Source organism: Danio rerio, chromosome 24 (assembly GCF_049306965.1).
Source record: "Danio rerio strain Tuebingen ecotype United States chromosome 24, GRCz12tu, whole genome shotgun sequence".
NCBI lineage: Eukaryota > Metazoa > Chordata > Actinopteri > Cypriniformes > Danionidae > Danio > Danio rerio.
The window spans coordinates 838,938-861,145 of NC_133199.1; the positions used below are offsets into that span (position 1 = coordinate 838,938).

General features: G+C 39.2%; 1 protein-coding gene across 1 annotated transcript in view; it reads left to right on the forward strand.

Annotated features, from left to right (window-relative positions):
- Window positions 1–22,208, forward strand: part of stk17a (serine/threonine kinase 17a) — a 44,018-nt gene that overhangs the window by 5,667 nt on the left and 16,143 nt on the right. The window contains exon 2 of the mRNA NM_001089337.2: window positions 16,245–16,457. Within this exon, the coding sequence (NP_001082806.2) occupies window positions 16,245–16,457 (213 nt within the window). The remainder of the gene's footprint in view (window positions 1–16,244; window positions 16,458–22,208) is intronic.

Below are 22,208 nucleotides of genomic sequence, written 5' to 3' on the forward strand. Positions count from 1 at the left end.
ATTTACGGTGCGATTGTAAATTTACTGTCTTACTGGCAACCAAAAATCCCAGTAATTTACTGTAAATTTTACAGTACTTTTACAGTGTAACTTTACTATGAAAAAACAATATAGGTACAAAAAACAAGTGCAAAAGTATTTCCTTCCCATAAATGATACTCATATTATGACAAATATTGATATGTATATATTTTTAGCCAAATATTTCAGCTCTACATAGACATTTAGGGTGACCCAGACAATATTCTGAAAGCTTAAGATCCATGTCTGAGTGAGCACATGAGGTGAAACCGGAGCAGCGCTGTGGTTTGTAGATGCTCAAATGTGGATAATTGCAGGGCTGCATACCTCTGCCACTGTGCTTTGGGAACACCCAGACCTGCTGGATCAGAACCAGCGCTCTGCCATTGTGTGTGGACGCCGGCCAGCACTTTACATCAACAAACGTCTTTGTGAACACATTCTGCCCGCTGCAGATTAGCCTGAGATGTGTTGTGATGGGAAGAGAAGCATGTAAAATGAGAAGTGCAGTTTGTCAAACCTTCTCATCATCTTGCGTGCCAAGTTTCTTTATGCCATGTCACAGATTCGTCAATGGCAGCGTGCCATTCACAGTGTTGAAAAGAAAAGGTGTCATTTAAAACTGCAAATTATATCAATTGGACTGCATGCAATTTTGCAATATCGATTTACTCTCTCCGTGCCGCACTGTTATTATAGTATCACTCTGTAACTCTGGCAGTTTATTCTAGTTACTGTATTTTTTATGTCCTTATATTCCTTATCTTGTACATTACAGCAATATAACTGCTAACAATTAATCAGCAGCTAGAAATTTGGGCAAGTAAACTCATAGTGTTCCCTATTTTGCCATGTATATTTGCACATCCAGATTTGTATCACAGTTGTGTGCACATTTATTCCTTATTTTGGCCACCCCTTTTTAAAGATACAGTTCTCACTATTACTAGTACGTGGGTTTAGGTATTATAGATGCAGGGTAGGTTTATAGATGCAGAATATTTGCTTTATAAGTTCTAATAAACAGACAGGTAGTAAGCTATTGGTATACTTGAACTAAAGAGTAATGTTACGATAGTGTTGCGATAATGATATTTATTACGGTATAACTAATCTGCTGTAAGTAATCCTCATTTGATTGGTCGGATTTGGTTAAACATTCTATGCATGCAGCACACAAATGCTTGGCACATAAATTTAACTTTTTAAAAATCTTTTAATTATTTATTGCACTTTTATTATTATATATTGCAAACACTATTGTAACAAAATTTATCATTTTCAGGTATATTGTGCAGCCCTACTTTGAATGCTTGTCTCATTACACATATTTTCCAGATTTTGCCTATTGAGCTCTGTGTTTTCTTTTAATCACGGTGTGCATTTGGGAGGAATGTGTTTGCAGTGTAAAAACGGATGACACCACCATCTTCTCACTGTTGTCTTAAACCGTATCATCAGCTGAGAATTTCTCACCCGTCTCGTAAATCTCAAGAGTCCTCTTTAATTTCTGGTTCAGTTTTGCCGCTGGACTGACGCAGCTGTGAGGTGCGATTTAGATCTGCTTCACTTTGATTTTACCCATTGTGTGCGTTAAAGAGTTCACTCAAAATATGTAAGTTTACCCTCCATTTATTCACACTCGGTTCTTTAATCAATCCTTATCTTTATTTGTCTCTCCCAAGGGAGAGTTTTTTTGCACAATCTAGTGTACATTTTGTGGCAAAACAGCTATTAATAATGTATAAACATAGCAAGAAAAACCAACACCTTCCTAGCATTTATAGTAGGAAGAAATAATATGGAAAGCAGTGGCTGTTCTTTCCAACATGCTTCAGAATACCTTCTTATCAAAAGATATTTGTCAGATCTAATTATTTCCAATTCAGACTAAATAACTGCATCAAGGTGCAAACATTTGGTCTTTAAAACATTACGAATGAGTGTAAACCTCATTAAAGGTATTCTAAATCTGATCGACTGTTGTTATTTTCCTGCCATTATTGTTTATTTTTCTATCCGGGTTTACCTTTGAGCCTCTCCAGCCAATAGCAGCACAGCAACCACTGGGGAGGCGGGGCTAACAATAGAAAGGCCCCATTTGATTGGTCAAGTTCAGATAAACATGCATAAAATAAATGTAATTTATCACACATGTCTGCTATACATATATTGCATGTACTATTATCTCAGTAATTGTGTGATTATATTGATAGCCCCACTTGTGTTTTCTTAAATTATTTGTCATGAGAACAGTCTAAGATACTGACATGGCATTAAATAAATATTTACAATGTGATTTTTGGTGTTCAACAGAAGAGAGACACACAAACAGGTTTACAACTAGTGGATGAGTAAATGATGGCAGTATCTTCATTTTAAGGTGACCTGTCCCTTTAAGGCCAGTCTCTCTGCTATTACAGCCACTGGGAGTCCATGACATCATCATTGATGTGCTGTAGTGTGTCTCCGACAATTGCTGTGCTCCATGGAGACGTTTGGGGCGCCGGCGATGTCTTGTGAAAGCTAAGTTTGTTATTGAAGCCCCTTTAGTGCTGGAGTGTCAGAAACAGGCAGTGATGGTCTGTGCTGAGAGTGCCAGGCTATATTTCCTCTCCCACAGTCTATACGCCAACGCCACGTCAAACACTATTCACCGACTTTCAGGAACAAAACACTGAAGTTTGACATGAGTGATGTGCCAGACTGCTGTTGCTTTCATAAGAAATCATATCCATTCAAGTTCCCATTGAATAACAGAATAAAAATAGAGATTAAAGGGGAGCTTTTGTGCATAAATCACTTTTAAAAGTGGTTTAAACCCAGATGTGTGTCAGCAGTGTGTGAATATAATCAGCTTTCAATGGTTAAAGTGAATTAATTCCATTTTTTATAATCAGACTTGATAAAACAGGCTGCAGAAACACTTTGACTGACATTCTCTCTTCATACTTTTATATGTAATATAATATATTATTTATATTCACCTGAGATTGTGCTCTTCATCATCATTTTAGCATCTCTATGCCATGCTTTTTCTATTTTTCTTGAACCTCAGTCTAAGTTTGTGTGACACAGCAACCAAACCAGATCTGTGTTCCACACAATTAACAGTGTTTAACAAAGGCGAGGTGCTGAAAGGCCGTAGTCGGGTCTATAAAAACAATGTAAAGGCTTTCAGATGAGGTAATGCCCTTCCCCAAGATGCAGTAGTGCATGTGAACAGACGGCCCTCGCATGTCAAAGTTCATTATTCCTGCTTGTCACAGACACAGAACAAACAGGCCTCCGCTTCAATACAGCCTCCTGTAGACGTGCAGACACTGATGGACTTTTACTATATGTTGTTTTGTTCTCTGACTATAAGAGCTGCTGCTGCTGCTGCTTGCTAATGGAGCCTTTTCACATTTCTGGGTTTCTCAGCAGTGAAAGTCGTCATAGTTGGTAAACTTAGAGCGGAGTGAATGCATCTAATACATTTTTTGCATTCCTTTTTGCTCAAATAATAAAAGAAAAACTCATTGATAGCATTATTAAGCCTGTCAGAAAAAGAAAAATCATGATGTGACTGAAAATGGCAGCCAGAAAAGGGAATAATGTGGATTTACTGTCCTGTATTACAAACACCTAGCATAAGCGCTAATTATTTTTTTGTAATTCTATGCAAAGGTGATATAATACAAAGTATAGTTTTATAAATGTGCATCTGTTTAAATATTTGAAGGATTTAAGATGCTGATGATCTGTGTCTTCTCTATAGTTGCCTGATGTTGATTAATGCAACCTCCAGAAAGACACACACAAGTAAAATCGCTGAAACTGAGGAAAAACGCTGGTGTTTAGCTGAAGTGCACACTGTGCAAAAAATAAACTGCTGCCCTCATATTACACACTCATTAGTGAAATGTTGCATGCAGACAGTGCACATGCACCAAAAATCAGTTTTAACTTGCGTTTACGCTGCATGAAGTGACCCAATTCTGATTGTGTTCATCCAATTTGGCACAGATCGGATATAGCCCGCGTGCATGCAAGCATGACAAATCACATAGATCGTGATGGTCAGAATGGTTTCATTCTCTTTATTTATATGTGGGAATTAAGTGGAATATGAATCAGATATGTGCATTTTGCAAATGAAGTAGGTTGATCAGACTTTCACCTGTCAAATTGAGGTGTATGCCATTAACAAAAAGAGCTTTGCTCGAGCCCTAAACTTAACGTTTCATTCTAAAATAAAATAGTTGAGCAGCATGTTTGATTCGGTTACGATTATCATGCCATCCATTCAGTTCAATTCGATATCTGGGTGCATCACTGACGATGCTTTCCATACACAATTTCATATTTTACTTCCCAGCACAAGAATTCTTGTATTAAAATGTGTAATTTTTGTAATACAATTTTAGCGTCAGAGTCAGTGAAAGACTGTCCAGCAAACACGCAGTGAATTGTGCACTGTTTCTGTGTTTTATTCACTCGCACTCGCCATAGTATTCTATCAAGACATGGCACATATGAGATGAATGACGTCAGTATGTAATAACCGATTACGACCTGTTACTGAACAGATAGGGAACTGTCCGGCGTTTGCATTGCAGTGCACTGAAGAAACAGTTAATTTTGACACCCCTAATGTAAACAATATAAAGCTACGGCATACGTCATGCATATATCTAATATCCGATTTGGTTTCATTGTGTATAAATCACACTAAAACAGCCTAGAGTAGCCAAATGTGGACATTTCTGTTATAAACTCAAACAAATAAACATGTCAGAAGAACAAACGCTACAGCAGAGTCGAAAGAGGGAGAAATAATACAATGCTTAAGGATGATATGTACATGAAAAAAAAAACCCCTGCAAACAGATTAAATACAGGAGCAAAGAGTGCTCTTCTTATCACAGCTGTAAGTCAGAACTTGCTCTTTTTTGGGGGGGAGGGTCAATGGACCCTTCGCTAAGCCCTGCCCTCCTTAGTTACTGTTGCTACGCCTGTCAAGCTTTCGTGTCTGGCATGGCTTTTTCAATCTGTGCGCACCGGTTTCAGACTTTGCCAGGGATATAATGTCATTTTTGGGGAACCAACTTAGCTCCGCTCCTTTAGCGCCCCTCACACAGCTTGATCCACGCTGGCATTTCTCCTCTTGGTTTTAGGTTTTGAAAAGTGAAAAAATTCCACTATCACGTCCAAACTTTAAGGAGACCGGGTATCAGATTTGCACAATCCATATGCACTCGCTTGAAAGCTTGACAGAGCCCCTGCGCGGAGCTACAGTTGCTAAGCCACGATTGGTGGATGGTGTTTTTTGGGCGGGGCTTAGCGAAGGGTCAATTCATATTTGCTGTGTACAGTCTGAATGCAGATTTCAGAAACGAGTTCCTTCAAAAATCAGAATTGACCATCAAGATGTGGTGTAAATGTGGCCTTTGTTTGTGTGGTAAAGTAAGGGAGCCGTAATGTCCCAGATGTACTGTGTTTCTGTAAAGCTGTCGCTCATGATGAGAAGCAGCCTGCAGAGATGCTCCAGTGGCCATCAGTTGGAGAGACAGAGTGCAGAAGTCATTGGTTTTCAGTGAAAGTTGCCAGCTTCAGTCATCATGAGCGACAGAGACCACTGAGGACACCACGGACTGCAGAGATCATTACATCTGAGTTCTGTCTTGGGGCCGTTCACACAGAATGCGTCTTTCCTTTTCAGCGCACTAACTTTCTATTGTTATTCAATGTGAATGTGCTTGATGGACGTGTGACATGAGCGCTGGGTTTTTTTAGATGTCATGTTCAAAGATCTTCAACTTTCACATGGAACGCAGCTCGTTGCTGTCAGTTCCACAGCAGTGGACCAATCAGAAAAGCTTAGAGGCGGGGCAACCACGGGGAGCTTCTGTTTATTGTAGAAAGCTGGCATGACAACTGTTATATCATGGTGGAGGAGGCGCGCATTGTTCAGATATCCTGAGTTGAATGATGCATGTTCATTCATTTTCCTTCAGCTCCGTCTCTGATTAATCAGAGGTCACCCCAGCGGAATGAACCTCCAACTATTCCAGCATTTGTTTTACGCAGCAGATGCCCTTTAAGCCGCAACCCAGTACTGGGAAGCACCTTAACACACTCCTTCGCACACACACTCACTCATACACTACGGCCAATTTATTTCATCAATTCCCCTATAGTGCATGTGTTTGGACGCTTAGGGGCCGTTCACACAGATCGTGTTTTCTCTTCATTTATAATGCGATACATTTCTATTGTTTTTCAATGTAAACGCGCTTGATGGATGTGTGTGACTATTACACTTGCGTCTCACATCTTTTGATGCATTGCGTATGTGAGTGCTGTGGTTTTTAGATGCTGTTCCAAGTTGAAAGATCTGTCAGTGGACCAATCAGAAAAGCTCAGAGGCAGGGCAACTGTGGGTAGTATCTGTATGCATGCGCTCTGTGGCTGTGTCTGGATATTCTCATGCTTTATTCTTTGCTTTTTAAACCATTCCAAACTGTTGTGTCTCGCATTTTTAGAAGCAAAGATGCATTCGATGTGAATGAGAACTTATGTCGGATGGTAAGAATGTGCCCTGTGCATAGAGAATATTGCATGTTGATTCACATTTCTAGCGATTAGGAAAGCTTTACTTAGGATAATAATATATCTATATATAAATAAATCTCATCAACAATTTATTTTAGAATTTCACACAGCTAAATTTACAACTTCATGACCCCTAGTGGTTTTCTTATGCTGTAAAATTCAGTTCAGTTCTCTCATCATTTCCCCATCCTCCACTTGTTCCAAACCTGTTTAAGTTTCTTTCATCGGTTGAACACAAAGAAGGGTTTATTGAAGAAAACAGACCTCGACTTCCATAGTGTTTTCTGTTTCTACTATGACTGCTTTTATAATACTCATCAAATTTGCAACCACTGTTGTGTAAGTAAATGATGAGGAGATTCATTCTTGTTTGAATGGTAGAGGAGGTGTTGTTGGTTTGTCTGTATCAGTGATGTCACCTTCTAGTAGACAGAAGCTCAGAGACTGGGGAGGATTAAGGTATTTAGCCTCAAGTTGCCCATGTCGTGCATTTCCAACTGATTATACAGAATACTGTTAGTTTGAAGTCATTGTAACCTTAAATAGCTTCTTTATCAATCTTCTGCCGTACTGTAGCTCCTGGAGTGCTCAAATCTGGATATATATTCACTTCCAGAGGGTCTTTGTGCTGCTTTTTATCCTCCACTCTTGTGAATGATTGTTTCTTTTTGTCCCCCAGTCCATTTAAAGACTGAAACTCACTGAAAAGTGTAAAGATGAGGCTGTGAGGGGAAAATGGTTACATTTTCACACCGATACCCCAGCATAAGCCCCAACCTTGTGCTGTGGTCCCATCATTTTACTGATGACTGCCACAGTAACCTTCCCTACCACATGGGATTTGCCAGCTGTTTGTTATTAAAGGCAAGATCAGCATCAAAGACAGGGACCTTGACAGGGATTTTGTCATTATATTTATCAGTACAGTTTTTTTTACTAGTTGCTTCTTCCGTCAAATCACAACCTGTAATTGTGATTTAAAGTAGTTACCTTGTTTTCTGTAGCATGTGTAATATGCATTTCGTTGTGTATGTTGTGTTTGCCTCGCACCATTAAAACAGCTTTCATGTTGGACTTGGAAAGCAATGTTTGAAACCCTCCCATTTCTATGGCTTGCACTACTCAGTTTTTTTTGTGGGGAAATCCTTTCATAGAAGTTTTTCTAAAAGCTATTGAGAACCTTGTCTTAAGACAAGTATAAAAAAGTATTCTGATCCACTTCAAATGTTGACTACTGTATTATACGACAGCAGCAATGCCTCCATCCACCTATTTAAATGCACATTTTGGAATATAGCACAAAAGTTGCGTAATGCAAATGCACATGTGTGATGTGCACATCCCAGTAGGTGCGTAAACAACAATGCAAATGCATTGACTGAATCAATTCCAGCGTCAGTAAATTTTAACAGATGATTGACAGATGTAAGTGTGAGTTTCAGGGACTTTGCATTAATGGAGTTTGCAGCACATTGTCAAACATCAGAAATGTTGTTCTGCTGATTGTAAAAGGCCTCAGTCCTTCGTCAGTCTGTCATCACAGTGCTTCAATATTATTATTCCTCTATTATTATTCCCTCCAGAACTGTCTTGAGCATCTGTCTGTGCTCCCAAAGAGCATCTCATGCCTTTAAACGCTACCGCATTCCTGTGTTCATTGCATTTTGTCTTTGGCTGTGTCTTCTGAGGTGCAGCTAATTTAAACACCACGGTGGCAAATCCCAACAGTGCATCAAACTTCTTTTCTCTGAACATTATTTATGGAAGATTATCAGAAAGTGACCATTTTATTCTCTTTTGTGAGAAGAATGCTGCTTTATTCACAAATGTTTGTAAGTTTAATCTGCACCTTTAGATGGAAACCTATCTAGTGAAAGTCTTCTGCATGCACAGGATTTTTCTGAGGAGCTTTCTAGCATGTCTGGCTGCCGACCACACAAACTCTAGACTCAAACAGACAGGACATCTGCTCTCGATATGGTCGCTATTTCACATAAAGCATGACCCTGCCGCCAACCCTCGTCCTGCACACATGAAAGCCGCTGGGTTCGGGTGTTGTCTGAGTCTGCAAATGTGCTGAAACGGCTGCTCGTTTGTAAAGACACCGACTGCAAATCACAGTCCGTCTTCCCAGCGGCTGCAGAACTCAAAGGCCCTCAGCTTCGGTTTACCACAGAGCACTTTCTGAATACCATACAATAATAGAAGTCGTATTTGACTAAACATCTGCACCACATCACAGACACCTCCTCCTAGCCATTTCTGTTTGGCTGAGGGGTGTGGCTAATATACTTAACCACACCTCCCACCTGTCAATACCTCAGACTCCTGAAACAAACAGGAAGTGCATTTTTAGATTTCAACCTAAGATTACAAGGGCAAAGTGTTTTTCTTAAAGACATGCAAAGATGAATTGATCACCGCAAACCTACCAACATCACTCCGCTTAGTATTGATTTCATGTGTACTTGTCCTCAAAGTGGCAGCAGGAACAGAGACTTCTGGAGTGGCAGATATTATGCGAGAGATTAGGGATTCTTTATCACGTCTCCTTGTGGCATTCGTATTTGTGAGCAGCGAGAGCAGATTAACGTAACGCCGTGGCATGAAGGCATGCCAAAGCCATGCAGTCAGGGGCAGCAAAAGCCTATTAGCTTTTCAAAGGAGCGGAAGGTGCTTCTGAATCAGTCTCAATCACAGCGATTAGCACACTGTTGGGCTTTATGAATGCTGGCTTCTGAGTCATGAGGCTCCAACTTCTTACTACGCTCCTGTTCATTCAACATTTGCAGTACTGTAGCTGCAGGCTTGCACTTTTATTATCAGTAGCCGTACCATCTATACATAATTACATTAATAGGGTTGCATTATATACAGTATATTATATACGGTTCAAAATCTCAACAATATGGAGAGCATTGTATTCATAATTCACGCTGGTTGCAAGTACTGCTTTAAATGGCAAAATAAGAAATCAGAGCAAGTGACAAAGAGAGAGAGACTGAGAGACAGAGAGAACTGAATTTAAATGTAAAAGTGTATGACCATCATGTCTAAATCATATCTAATAATGTCTTTTTCTGGCCTAAATCCAATCCAAGTCATTGTCAACATTTTAAATGTCAACTTTCATATGCACTATAGCCTTCAAACATTGTAAATCAGTAAGATTTGTTTTAAAGAATATGTAAAATTTTATTCAGCGAGAATGCATCAAATTAAGGTACCGTAAATGCATCATTAATAATATCAAAATTCATTCATTCATTCATTTTCTTTTTGGCTTAGTCCCTTAGCCACAACGGAATGAGAACATGCAAACTCCACACAGAAACACCAACTGTCCCAACCGAGGCTCAAACCAGCGACCTTCTTGCTGTGAGGTGACAGCACTACCTACTACACCACTGCGTCACACTCTTTTCAGCTTAGTCCCTTTATTAATCTGGGGTCACCACAGCGGAATGAACCGCCAACTTATCCAGCATAAGATTTATGCAGTGGATGCCCTTCCAGCTGCAACCCATCTCTCGGAAACATCCATACACTCTCATTCACACACTCACTCATCCACTACGGTCAATTTTAGCTTACCCAATCCCCCTATACCACATGTCTTCAGACTTGTGGGGGATACCGGAGCACCCGGAGAAATCCTTCGCGTACATGGGGCGAACATGCAAACTCCACACAGAAATGCAAACTGACCCAGCCGAAGCTCAAACCAGAGACCTTTTTGCTCTGAGTTAAACATGCTACCCACGACGCCACTGCATCACCCCTAATATCTATTTAATCTAAATTTTAACATGGATGATGTTCATTGGTCATTAAGTCAGCATATTATAATGCTTTCTGAATGACTGGAGTAATGATGCTGAAAATTCATCTGTAATTAAATATTAAGTTTACTCAACGTTTACATGTTCTTTTTGAAGATTGAAACTTTGACACTAGTCAAAACAGATGCTCATCATGTCTTTAAATATCACCTTTCGTGTTTTAACAAAGTAATTCTGATGTGTTGTTGACAGCATTTTAGTTTTTAACACATAAGCAGCTGGCTTTCCTCACCATTGCAACTTTAATGCACCTTTTAAAGTATTGCATGAGAAACAAGCAGCAGAAACTCCAAATTTAGAATAAAAATCCCTTAATTCACTAAATATTCTTTATTTTTTTGCATTTATTTGAGGTAGTTTTGAACTAGGAAAAAGTTAAATGTGAATAATGGCAGATGGAAACACATATGATGAATAAACTCTGATGTAACTCCATTATGATTGCATTGTTCACTCTTGGTTGTTAGGTTATCAATACTACTGCCAGATGCTCTAATGTAGGGGTTCCCAAACCTTTCAGCCCGTGACCCCTAAAATAACAATGCCCATGACCCACGACCCCCAATATTCTCTGAGGTGGTGATAAATATATAAACACTGCACACAATGGCATACACGTACCAATAGGCCAAGTCTATTCCTCATTTAGTTTTGAAGATCGCCACTTGGAGATCATCCTCCATGTTCAGTTGTGGCCTGTGTTTATTTCTAAAAATCAGTCAAAGATCTCCCTGTCTTGAAGAAGCTCATTACAGAGATGCTTAACTTCAAGCAGGTTTTTTTGGGAGAGTCTAGAACAAGGGCATTTTTCCCCACTAACCCGTTAATCTCCACATTTTTTGAAGAAAGGCAGTCCCAGCTGTGTGTCGTAAATCTGAGGAGTTCTGGACAGAATGGGGATGGAAATAAAGGAAATGTGCTTTTGATGGCGGAAACCATGACTTTCTGAACCCGTGACTCTCTCATGGTCAGCACACACATTTTGGCTAATTTACAGGTCTGAATACAGCAATATGTTTGAGCAATGTGTTGATAATCTACAATATACTTGCATTTTTTTAAAATTCTATTTATTTTTTTGTCTCTTACTTTGTACAAAACAATATTTTGAGAGTGGTAAAGCACTGCTTGTGTGATGAAGCCCATTTAAATGCAGTGTTTAGGATGAGGCTGTTGCAATGTTTACACATACAGTAGTACAGTTTTCATCATAAATCTCTTAAATGAACTGAACCTCAATCGATCCCGCTGTCAGATGTGCATTTCTAGACTGAACTTCTAATTTTATTATCATCTGTGTAGTGCTAAGTGTGTGGTATCTAGTAACTCTAGAACTTGTCTTGTATTCGCTACGGTATTAAAGATATCCCTTTATGATTTGTTTTTATGTTAATAAGATTTTACACGATTCAACACGTTTGCAAACAAGGTCATATTGACTGAGTTATATTTTAGATACAATATTTGTTTGTGTTTTATTAGAGAAAATAGTGTAAACAAAGCTGGAGCAGAACATATCTGTGTCTTTTTTGTCCCCTTAATGAATGACTATTTCTAAGCTAATTATCAATGTTAAGCAGTTTTTTTCTAAACGAATGAGCTGTTTTGAATGGATCATTTGAACGAATAGTTTAGGCAATCCCTCATAACGACAGGGACATTATAGGGTCATATTTATTGATTCATGACAGGCCTAAACCAGCCTGGTATTCGTGCATTAAGTTGCCTGTTTCCATATTTCTGCATGCCATGTGTTCATTTTTCTGGCCAACACTGATGGCTTTAGCAGATGACAGATGAGCTTGTTTTATACATCATTTCATTTGGTTCATACTTGATGTTCAGCTGATCTTGCAGATTTCCAGCATCGGTCACTGCAAGGACGTGCTGATGTGCATTTCATTTTCTCCATGCAAAGATCGTGTATTTTTGCTTGTCCTCCAGAGGACTAAAACAAGACTTTTCACAGACGCCTGCATGCATATAGAACACAGGCATTCTGTGGAGCACTTCTATTAGAGCAGTGCTGAATGTCTCTGTAAATGATTCGAGTCTTTGTTTTTGTCTGTAAAAATCTTCTGGTGTTTCTCTGATTTACACTACAGAATGACTGCTTATTAATTGTGAAAACTATTATCCATCTTTGCTATTTATTATTCATTTGTCGTCTTATTTTAGCTTTTTATTTACAGTGGTTTTAATTTTATTTTGAATGTTCTATCAAAAATGATTTAGATTTAGTTTGCGTTTACTACAATAATCTTGCTGAGAAGGCCAGTTGAGGACATCCCAGTGATTGGGGATCCCCCTGGCAGGGCTGTTTATGTGTGCTGTTTATATTATGAGGATAATTCCTCCCCTGTGCAGATCTTGGCCTCTGCTGTGTTTCTGAACGGAGAGCCAAGCTGTGTGTCTGTGTTGTAACACACATGCAGCAGGTCTCAGCCAATGTTAACGGCACATCAGAGACTTCACTCGCTGCATTTTAAATCAATCCTCAGTCTGTTTTATGGATTTGTCTAGTGGACTTATTCATCAGTCACCTTTCAGTTTAAGTCATATTTGTGCATGTGTTTATTCATTCATTCATTCATTCTTTTATTTATGTATTTGTTTGTTCATGCATGCATGCATTCATTCATGTGTGCGTTCATTAATGCATGCATGCATGTATTGACGAATGCATTCATTCATTCATTTATGCATTAATTCATGCATGCATTAGTTCATGCATGTATCCATTAATTTATGCATTCATTCATTCATGCATGCATTCATTCTCACATGTATTCTTGGTAGCAGTATTGCAAGCATTCATTTATGCATGCATTCATTGCATATTCAATTCACCTTTATTTGTATAGCGCTTTTACATTGTAGATTGAGTTAAAGCAGCTTCATAATAGCATAATAATAATAATTTTATTATCATGTTATATATTATATTATGTTGTTGTTAATAATAAAATACAGATACCCAATGACCTATGTTTAGGAGCTAATGATGTGTATATATACAGGCCAATCAACCTAAATCTTGATCTAATGCTTTTTTTTCTCAGCCTAAAAAATGGCAGCAAATACAGTGAACAAATGATTTTATTAAAAAAAAAACATAAACTACAAGGAAACCTCAAGATCTTTTCTTTAAAATGCTCAGAATTCAAATTTCTGAACTTCTAATACTTCAAGATGAAAACCGTCTGCTCTTTCCTCTGTCATGTCACCTCATGTGGAAGACACTGCTCAAAATCCTCATGTCCAGCTGCATGCAGCTGAAGTGGACAGAATGCTAATAATCCATCATTTATTGGTCAATAATGTGTTTTCTTATCAGCTGAAAATGATGACATTAAAAAGATGATACTAGTATGGTCATTTCTATAAGATTTAGACTGCTACACATTTAATACTAACTCAATATACAGAGCTCAGTGTAAATACGTTCACCACTCACAGATCTTTCTTTTACATTAATACTTTCTACAGGATACTTGACAGTACTGTATATGTGCAGATACATAATTGGTCAATACCAAAGATAAAACTTATCAACTAATCTTACAAAAACTGAAAGTCACAGACCAAAGTAATGTTGGGAAGCATGTTAAATAAAATTAAAAACTGGAAAAATTAAGAGAAGCATAAAAATATATCAAATTTACTTAAAATTTTGGAGTTTGTAATAACTTTTTTGCAATATTTATCTATTCTAATATTGCAATGTCAGTTTTTTCTAATACTGTAGTCTGTATAAATGTGTGTGTTTCCCCTGTCCCTCCTGCATCCTCTTGCTCAGTGCTAAAAGTGGGACACGAAGGGACAGTTTGGGCTTCAGGGTGATTTCATCCTGCAAATATGCCACAGAGACAAAGACACGTTCAGCTGGGGTGATAATAACAAGTGTGCCATCTTTAGACACTCAACACACAGCAACCTAAAACCCTTCAGATCTGCTGAATAGAGGATCTGGATGGAGCTGTTTTGTGTTAGTGCATGTGACTAACCTGCCGTGCTGTTTAATGAGATGCATGGAAATTAGGGCTGCACTAAAGCGGTGAACTATCGATATTGTTGTTGAGTGTTACGATAACAGTGTTTCTTTTGATATAACTACAAAAAACCCATTCATTATTTTCCTTTTGCTTATTCTCTTATTATGAGAGGTCACCACAGTGTAATGAACCGCCAGCATATGTTTTACACAGCTGATGCCCTTCCAGCTGCAGCTCAGTACTGTGAAACACCCATACACACTCATTAACACACACACACACTCATACGCATGTGTTTGGACTGAGAGGGAAAATGGAGCCAATGTGGGAGAAAGTGCAAACTCCACACAGAAAAGCCAACTGACCCAGCTAAAACTCGAACCAGCGACCTTCTTGCTATGAGGCCACAGTGCTAACCACTGAGCCACTGTGCCGACCAGACTACAAAATACTATTTTATTTAGCTAAAAAAATACCTCTAAATAAATGTCATCCACCAGTTGACATGAGAACGCAACAGCGCATATTGAGAAACAGCCATTGATTCAAGGCCTGGAAAGCTCTTGAAGATAAACACTGGTCCTTGAAAGTGCTTGAATTCAATTTGTTTACAGTGTTATTTTAACAGTTTTACTGTGCCGCTGTCAAAAGCAGCATGAATAAACTGAGCAATTCTGACTATTCTTGCTTAATTCTAATTCATGCGTAATTCTTGGTAAATAATCCACAGCTGATTTAATATTTCAGAAGCTGCATTTGAACATTAGCACAATTTACCTCAGCTTATGTTATTAAAGTTCTGTGAACATGGCTGTTTTAAATGGTCAACATTTTATAAAATTATACTCTCACGCTCCATTCACACGGGGCTTCAGCGTCAACGCTTCCCATTCACTGTGAATGGGTGACGTCAGGCGTTGCCGAACTGCATTGTGGATCCGTCTGCGCCGCTTCAGAGGCGTTGCTCGCTACAGAAGTTGGGACTTGCTCAACTTTTCAAGCAGCGACGGAAGCGTCAGCCAATCAGATCGATGTATGCAAATACACCAGCTAGAAAGTGGCCTGTTACTCACTATTCATTGGCTGACACTGCTATGACGATCACTTCAGCCCCAACTTCAGACACGCCCTCTGTCAAGCGTTGACGCTGAAGCCCCGTGTGAATGGGGCGTCACATGTTTTTATATGGGTGGCTCAGTGGTTAGCACTGTTCCCTCACAGCAAGAAGCTCACTGGTTTGAGTCCTGGCTGGGTCAGTTGGCGTTTCAGTGTGGAGTTTGCATGTTCTCCCCATGTTGGCGTGTGTTTACTCTGGGTGCTCTGGTTTCCCCCACAGTCCATACACATGCGCTATAGGGGAATTAAACAAGCTAAATTGGCCCTAGTGTATAAGTGTGTGTGTGAATGAGTGTGTTTGAGTGTTTTCAAGTACTGGGTTGCAGCTGGAAGGGCATCCGCTGTGTAAAACATGCTGAAATAGTTGGTGGTTCATTCTGCTGTGGTGACCCTTGATAAATAAGAGGCTAAGCTGAAGATGAATGAATGTGTTTATGTAAGGATCAAGTGTAAATGAAATGTTAGGTACTGTATGGACTTTATTGGCACTACATTTGCTGCTGCGTAGCGCTGGGAAACTATCTAAATATAAGAAGAGTCGATTTTAATTTCATGCTGACTTTAAACGGTTTCCAAATGCTTCTGATCCACACTGAATCTACATGACTGTTCTTCTGCTATGCGATATTCTGCCTGCTAACCAAGCGTTCCTCTTGTTTCGTCTGGTTTTCAGAGGCAAGTTCGCAGTGGTGAGGAAGTGTGTGGAGAAGAGCTCAGGGAAGGAGTTTGCAGCCAAGTACATGAGGAAGAGGAGGAAGGGTCAGGACTGCCGGACCGAGATCATCCATGAGATCGCAGTGCTGGAACTCGCAGCCGCGTGTCCACGAGTGGTGAATCTACACGAGGTCTACGAGATGCCCAGCGAGATGGTGCTCGTCCTGGAGTAGTGAGTCTCTGTTCAATACTATACCCGATAGGTCTGCATGATGTTAGGAAACTTATGTGCTGTCATCATGGCAAAGAGAGAAGAAATCAGTTATAAGAAATGAGTTATCAAAACTATTATGATCAGAAAAGTGATGAAGAAACTCTTCTCTCCGTTAAACAGAAATTGGTGAAACAATATACAAGGGGGCGAATAATTCTGACTTCAAATGTAGCTGCTCCAATCTTGCCTTCTTGCACATCTTGGTTATCAGATGCTCCTCACTGAACATCTTCACCTCGTTGAGCGGAGATGATACTTACATGATGCTATGAAGTTTGCAACACCTATGTAGCTGTGTTTCATGGTTCATTCACAAAACATATCAGCTTCTACACTTCGCAGAAGACAACAGCCAATCACATTACTGCTCCAGTGTTGTGTAAACGAGATTGCCTAGGGTATCATCTGCTCTAGGGTACATGCATGGAGCAAGTCTGCCATGTAGTATAGGTCAAATACCCCATGATCTGCACAGCACAACTAGTTGTATGTTTCCCAGTACTGTATTGCAACTGGAAGGGCATCCGCTGCCTAAAACATATGCTGGAGTAATTGGCGGTTCATTCCACTGTGGCAATCCCTTATTAGACTAAGAGACTAAGCTGAAGGAAAATGAATAAGTATAATACATAAACATTTACTTTAATAAATACATAGATTGAAAGATTAAATCTTTTTCAGTTTTCTGCTGATTTCTGTGAGCCTTTTGTGACGAATTCTCAATGTTAATCTAGAGACTGAAGTATATAACATTTATATTGTGATCATTCTGTGTAATGCGGGAGGAAAAGAACCATGCATCTGACAAAAATACTGGCAAAAAAGGAATTACTTATTATACAAAATCAGAAATAGTACTAATAAAGAAGAAGAATATAGATAATAACAACATGTACACTATATAGAATGTATACTGTAGGTTTAAGAGCTTATAATAGTCTGATTGAGTCTCTGCAGAGGGATTTTGCAGGCTGGTGAGTAAAAACTGAGCCGTGAATTGAGCAGTAATCTACATCCAGGATCACGACACGCTGTTAAATATTGAGGTGAAATCCCATCCTATCCAATTAATGAAGTGCAGAGCGAGTGAACTCAGACTGCAGACCTGAGATCAGTGCAGGTATAGAACACAGACTGAAATAAGAGACGGAGCCGAGAATATGGAGAGAAAACCAGAGCACTAATCCACATATAAACCCCCCAAAGCCAAACTGAGCATGCCTGGGTGAGCAGTCGCTATTCCATCAACGCTCCGCATCCACACACACACACACACACACACACACACCCTTTATGGGCTCTCTCTTTATCGCTGTATTGATGTTGCTATTGTATATTCTCTGTATAGTCTGTATGTTCTCTCCCTAAAGCAACCCTCGCAGGAAACAGTCGGCACTTTTACATTTTCAGAACACTGCATTCTGAAGGATTTGAGCCGTTTTCCTCATTAGGAACAAAAAATGTCCACGCATGGTCAAAATTTACTAGTTTTGCTATACTTGTGGGGACAATTGGTCCCCACAATGTAATGAATACAAAGTCACAGAAACACACACATAGAAAGGCAGACATGCATACACACACTGACACACAGAGTGAGACAGAAAGACAGACATATGCGTTCATACACATTCTGAGCTGCGTAGACAGACAGACAGACAGACACAAAGACATGTACTGACATACACACACATTCTCTCATACACAGACAGACAGAGGCGTATACACACACACTGACATACTTAAGACACACATTCTGACAAACACACATACACACAAAGACATGTACTGACATACACACACACACACACACACACATTCTGACATACACAGACAGAAAGACAGAGGCGTATACACACACTGATATACTTAAGACACACATTCTGACAAACGGACAGACACACACACACACACACACAAAGACATATACTGACATACACACACATTCTGACGAACACAGACAGACAGGCATGCACTGACAAAGACACACGCACACGCACACACACACACACACACACACACACACACACACACAGACAGACAGACACACAGACTCTCTCTTTCTCTCTTGCTCTCCCTCACACATACACACACACACACACACACACACAGTGCTCTTCCCTCGTGGTAATGTATGCTCTGTGTGCACTGGTGTATTGGGTTTCCCTCACAGTCGAGTGCTGACATTGACATGGAACTTTGAGCTTCAGGACACAAAGAGTTTCCGGCTGTTCATCATCATCATCATCTACTGTACAGCTGCTGCAGTCCTTCACCTACTTTACTGTACTGCAGGGGGAATTCACTCTGTGTGTGTGTGTGTGTGTGTGTGTGTGTGTGTGTGTGTGTTTGTTTGTGCTCCAATTTAGCCAGTGTTTTATCCTGTTGTTGGTCATATGAAGCCAATCTGATGTCCTAGAGAGCTCACACAGACACATTATTTCATTTGGCATGAAGTGGGTCACACATTTCTGACCTCCACTGAACCATATCTCTCTCTCTCTCTCTCTCTCTCTCTCACACACACACACACACACACACACACACACACACACACACACACACAATCAGTTCAGATGTGATTTCACTTTTTATTTTGATCTGCAGTTGGATTGATTTATCTGATCAGATTTGGAGCAGATGATTTACATTTCATTATGGCTCTGCACTTTTGTCTTTCAAAAGAGCAAGCAGCAGATGATTATTAAAGAAACACTCCACCTTTTATTGCAAAAATGCTATTTTTACACTAAACATAAATTGTGCATTTGTTCAGCTGATCTGCGGGTCTGACGGGAGCTTAGCTTAGCATAGATCATTATATCCGATTAGACCATTAGCATCTCGCTCAAATGAACAAAGAGTTTAGATAATTTTCCTATTTAAACCTTGACTCTACTGTAGTTCCATCATGTATTAAAACTGACAGAAAATAAAAGTTGCTATTTTTATAGAGACCAATATGACTAGGAACTATATTTTTGCTAGTACGTAGCGCCTGATAATCAGCTAACTTTCATCAATACAACCAACGAGATCACTGCTTACACAGCCTTGAAACCATGGAGATATTAGTGAGAGATGATTCAGAACATGTTTACTCTGGTGCAGGCCCTAAACCACTTCTATTTGAGCTGAAATAACATGCAAATGATCTGAGTTTCAGGTGCTGTATAGTATCATTGCATTGCTTTAAACATGGCACAGCAGCAGAGTTTCCTGATTATTTTGCCAGACTCATTTTTATTTTCCATCTTAATACATGATGTAGCTACATATGATTCAAGCTTTAAATAGAAAAACTGATAAAACTGTTTGGTCATTTCTGAGTGAGATGCTAATGGTCTAATCCAAGTCAATGATCTATGCTAAGCTAAGCTAAAAGTGTTCCCGGCAGACCTGGAGATCGGCTGAAGGCATTCAGAAATGACAAAACTCAACTTCTTTACTCGTGAAGAGTGTAGCATGAGTATGTTTCCAAAAGAAAGTGGAGTGTTTAAGGGTTTATTGCGAATGTGACTTAAATCTTTACGTGGATGTCAAGGCATTTGCAGTTTGACAATGACAAATAATGTTATCAACAAAGTTTATTGGTTATTACGCCCAGATAAGAGTATAGTCCCTAGCCATATCAGCCTAGAAAACAACAACTTCATTTTCCTTCAGTTTTAATACATGAAATAGCTACAGAAGAGTCAAGCTTTAGATAGAAAAACTAAAATAAAACTCTTTGGTCATTTCTGAGTGAGATGCTAATGGTCTAATCCGATTCAATGATCTATGCTAAGCTAAAAGTGCTCCCGGTAGATCAGCAGAATGGGATAAGATATCAACTGAACTCAACTGTTAACTCTAGGAGAAAAGTGTTCATTTAAGGGTTTATTGCAAGTATATCTCTTAGTCATATCAGCCTAAAAAATGACAGCTTTTCATTTTCCTTCAGTCTCTTCAGTTTAAGAGTTTATTTGCGAACGAGACTGGAATCTTTACATGCATGTCAAGGCATTTGCACTTTGGCATGGGAATATAATGCAGCTCCTCTAAGATAAAGCCAGCCGTGTTGGTTTATTTCTGCGCAGCTGCTTCTGTCCTGGTTGACCCGCTTCCCAGTGTCCGGCGTGAATGGACTGACCCTCGCTGTGGGGAGAGACGGGTCAGCACAGGAATTTTAATCTGCTCCTCCAAACACACAGAGCCCATAGAGCCCCAGCCATGGAAACCGACTCTGTGTGCACAGAAGTGTGTTATGGCTGTGTTGACATTAGGGCTGCACAATATATGATTTCAGCAGCGATATCGCAGTGTGATCATTCGCAATAGTCACATCGCAGGATATTATGGTAAGATTAATTGCAAAAACTTTAAATGAATGAATACAGGCTATGATGAGAGAGTTTTATTGTGGCATGTGACTGTATTGATAGTTTGATTGGTAAAACACCAACTCCATTTTCTCCCATGAGCCCCTGCAGGCCGATCTATATGGACAGACATTAAGGGACTCAGTGCAGGTCATTTGGTTTCCCTCATTGAAATGAATGCGTGTGTTGAGCTGGATTGAGTTCAGATCATCATCATCTGCCCACACACCAGCAGCTGTGAACATGCAAAGCATAGTCTGAATAAATGAACAGGGGCTTTCCAAGACGCCTGTAAAAAAGCGTAGAGAAACATCAGATTGCTTGCATTGTTCAGTCTATCGTGTGCATGACTACACTTTTGTTTAGGATGCATGTATTTTTGTACCAAAGTGCGCTTCTGTTTTGATACACATGCTTTGATTATAGTATATTTCTTTAGTAAATTTGATTTGAAGACCAAACATGCTACATTTGTTTAGTTATGACTAGGCCCACGTAGAATCAGCAGATTCGCGCAGATTTTTGTCATTCAATTTCTTTATTTTTGTGTGTAAATATACTGTTTTCTCACATTTTTTTTCCTGAAATCATGTGCAGAAATGGCCAACATGGTCCTAGTTATGACCAACATAAAATGTTTTGTGCTTTAAGCAAGAATAGCATGTACATTATGGTGTTGGCATCTCTTTTCTCTCTTTTTCCCCTTATTCGTATGCTACTTTGTGCACAGACTGGTTAGTGCAAAGCTAAATAGAGTATACAAAGACAAAAGCAGATAAAACAATTCACACAGTATGCACACCCTATATACACATCAAAAACAAAGCTTACTTTAGTGTTCAGGGATAAAAATGCTCTATATCACATCCATCTATTTACCTCTCAGATATGATGTTAAAGGCAATAATACACTATTTTAATAATATTTTCCATTACACTCTGTGCTGGGTTGTACACTGTTAGACCCAATAAGTTAGGAGAACTTAAATCTTTTCAAGACACCAGTTTCCCTAAACCATTTAAGTTTAAACATTAAACAAATTGAGCAAAAATGCATCAACAAACTCTTAAAGCAAAGCATGATGGGAACTTGTTTGATTTGTTTGCTGATTTCAATGAGTTCACATAACTTTTTTCCTTATAATTACATTGAAGTTTCAGTAATATTTGAGTAAAATATACGGTCACGCTTTATTTAATAGTGAACATTTTCAGCATTAACAAACCATTTACTGTGACTTTTAGATCAGTAAACATCTAGTTTACTTCTTATTAATAGTTAAGGTAGTAGTTGATATTAGTGATGTAGAATAAGATCATGCTTTTATTAATGTTTTTTTCAATACTT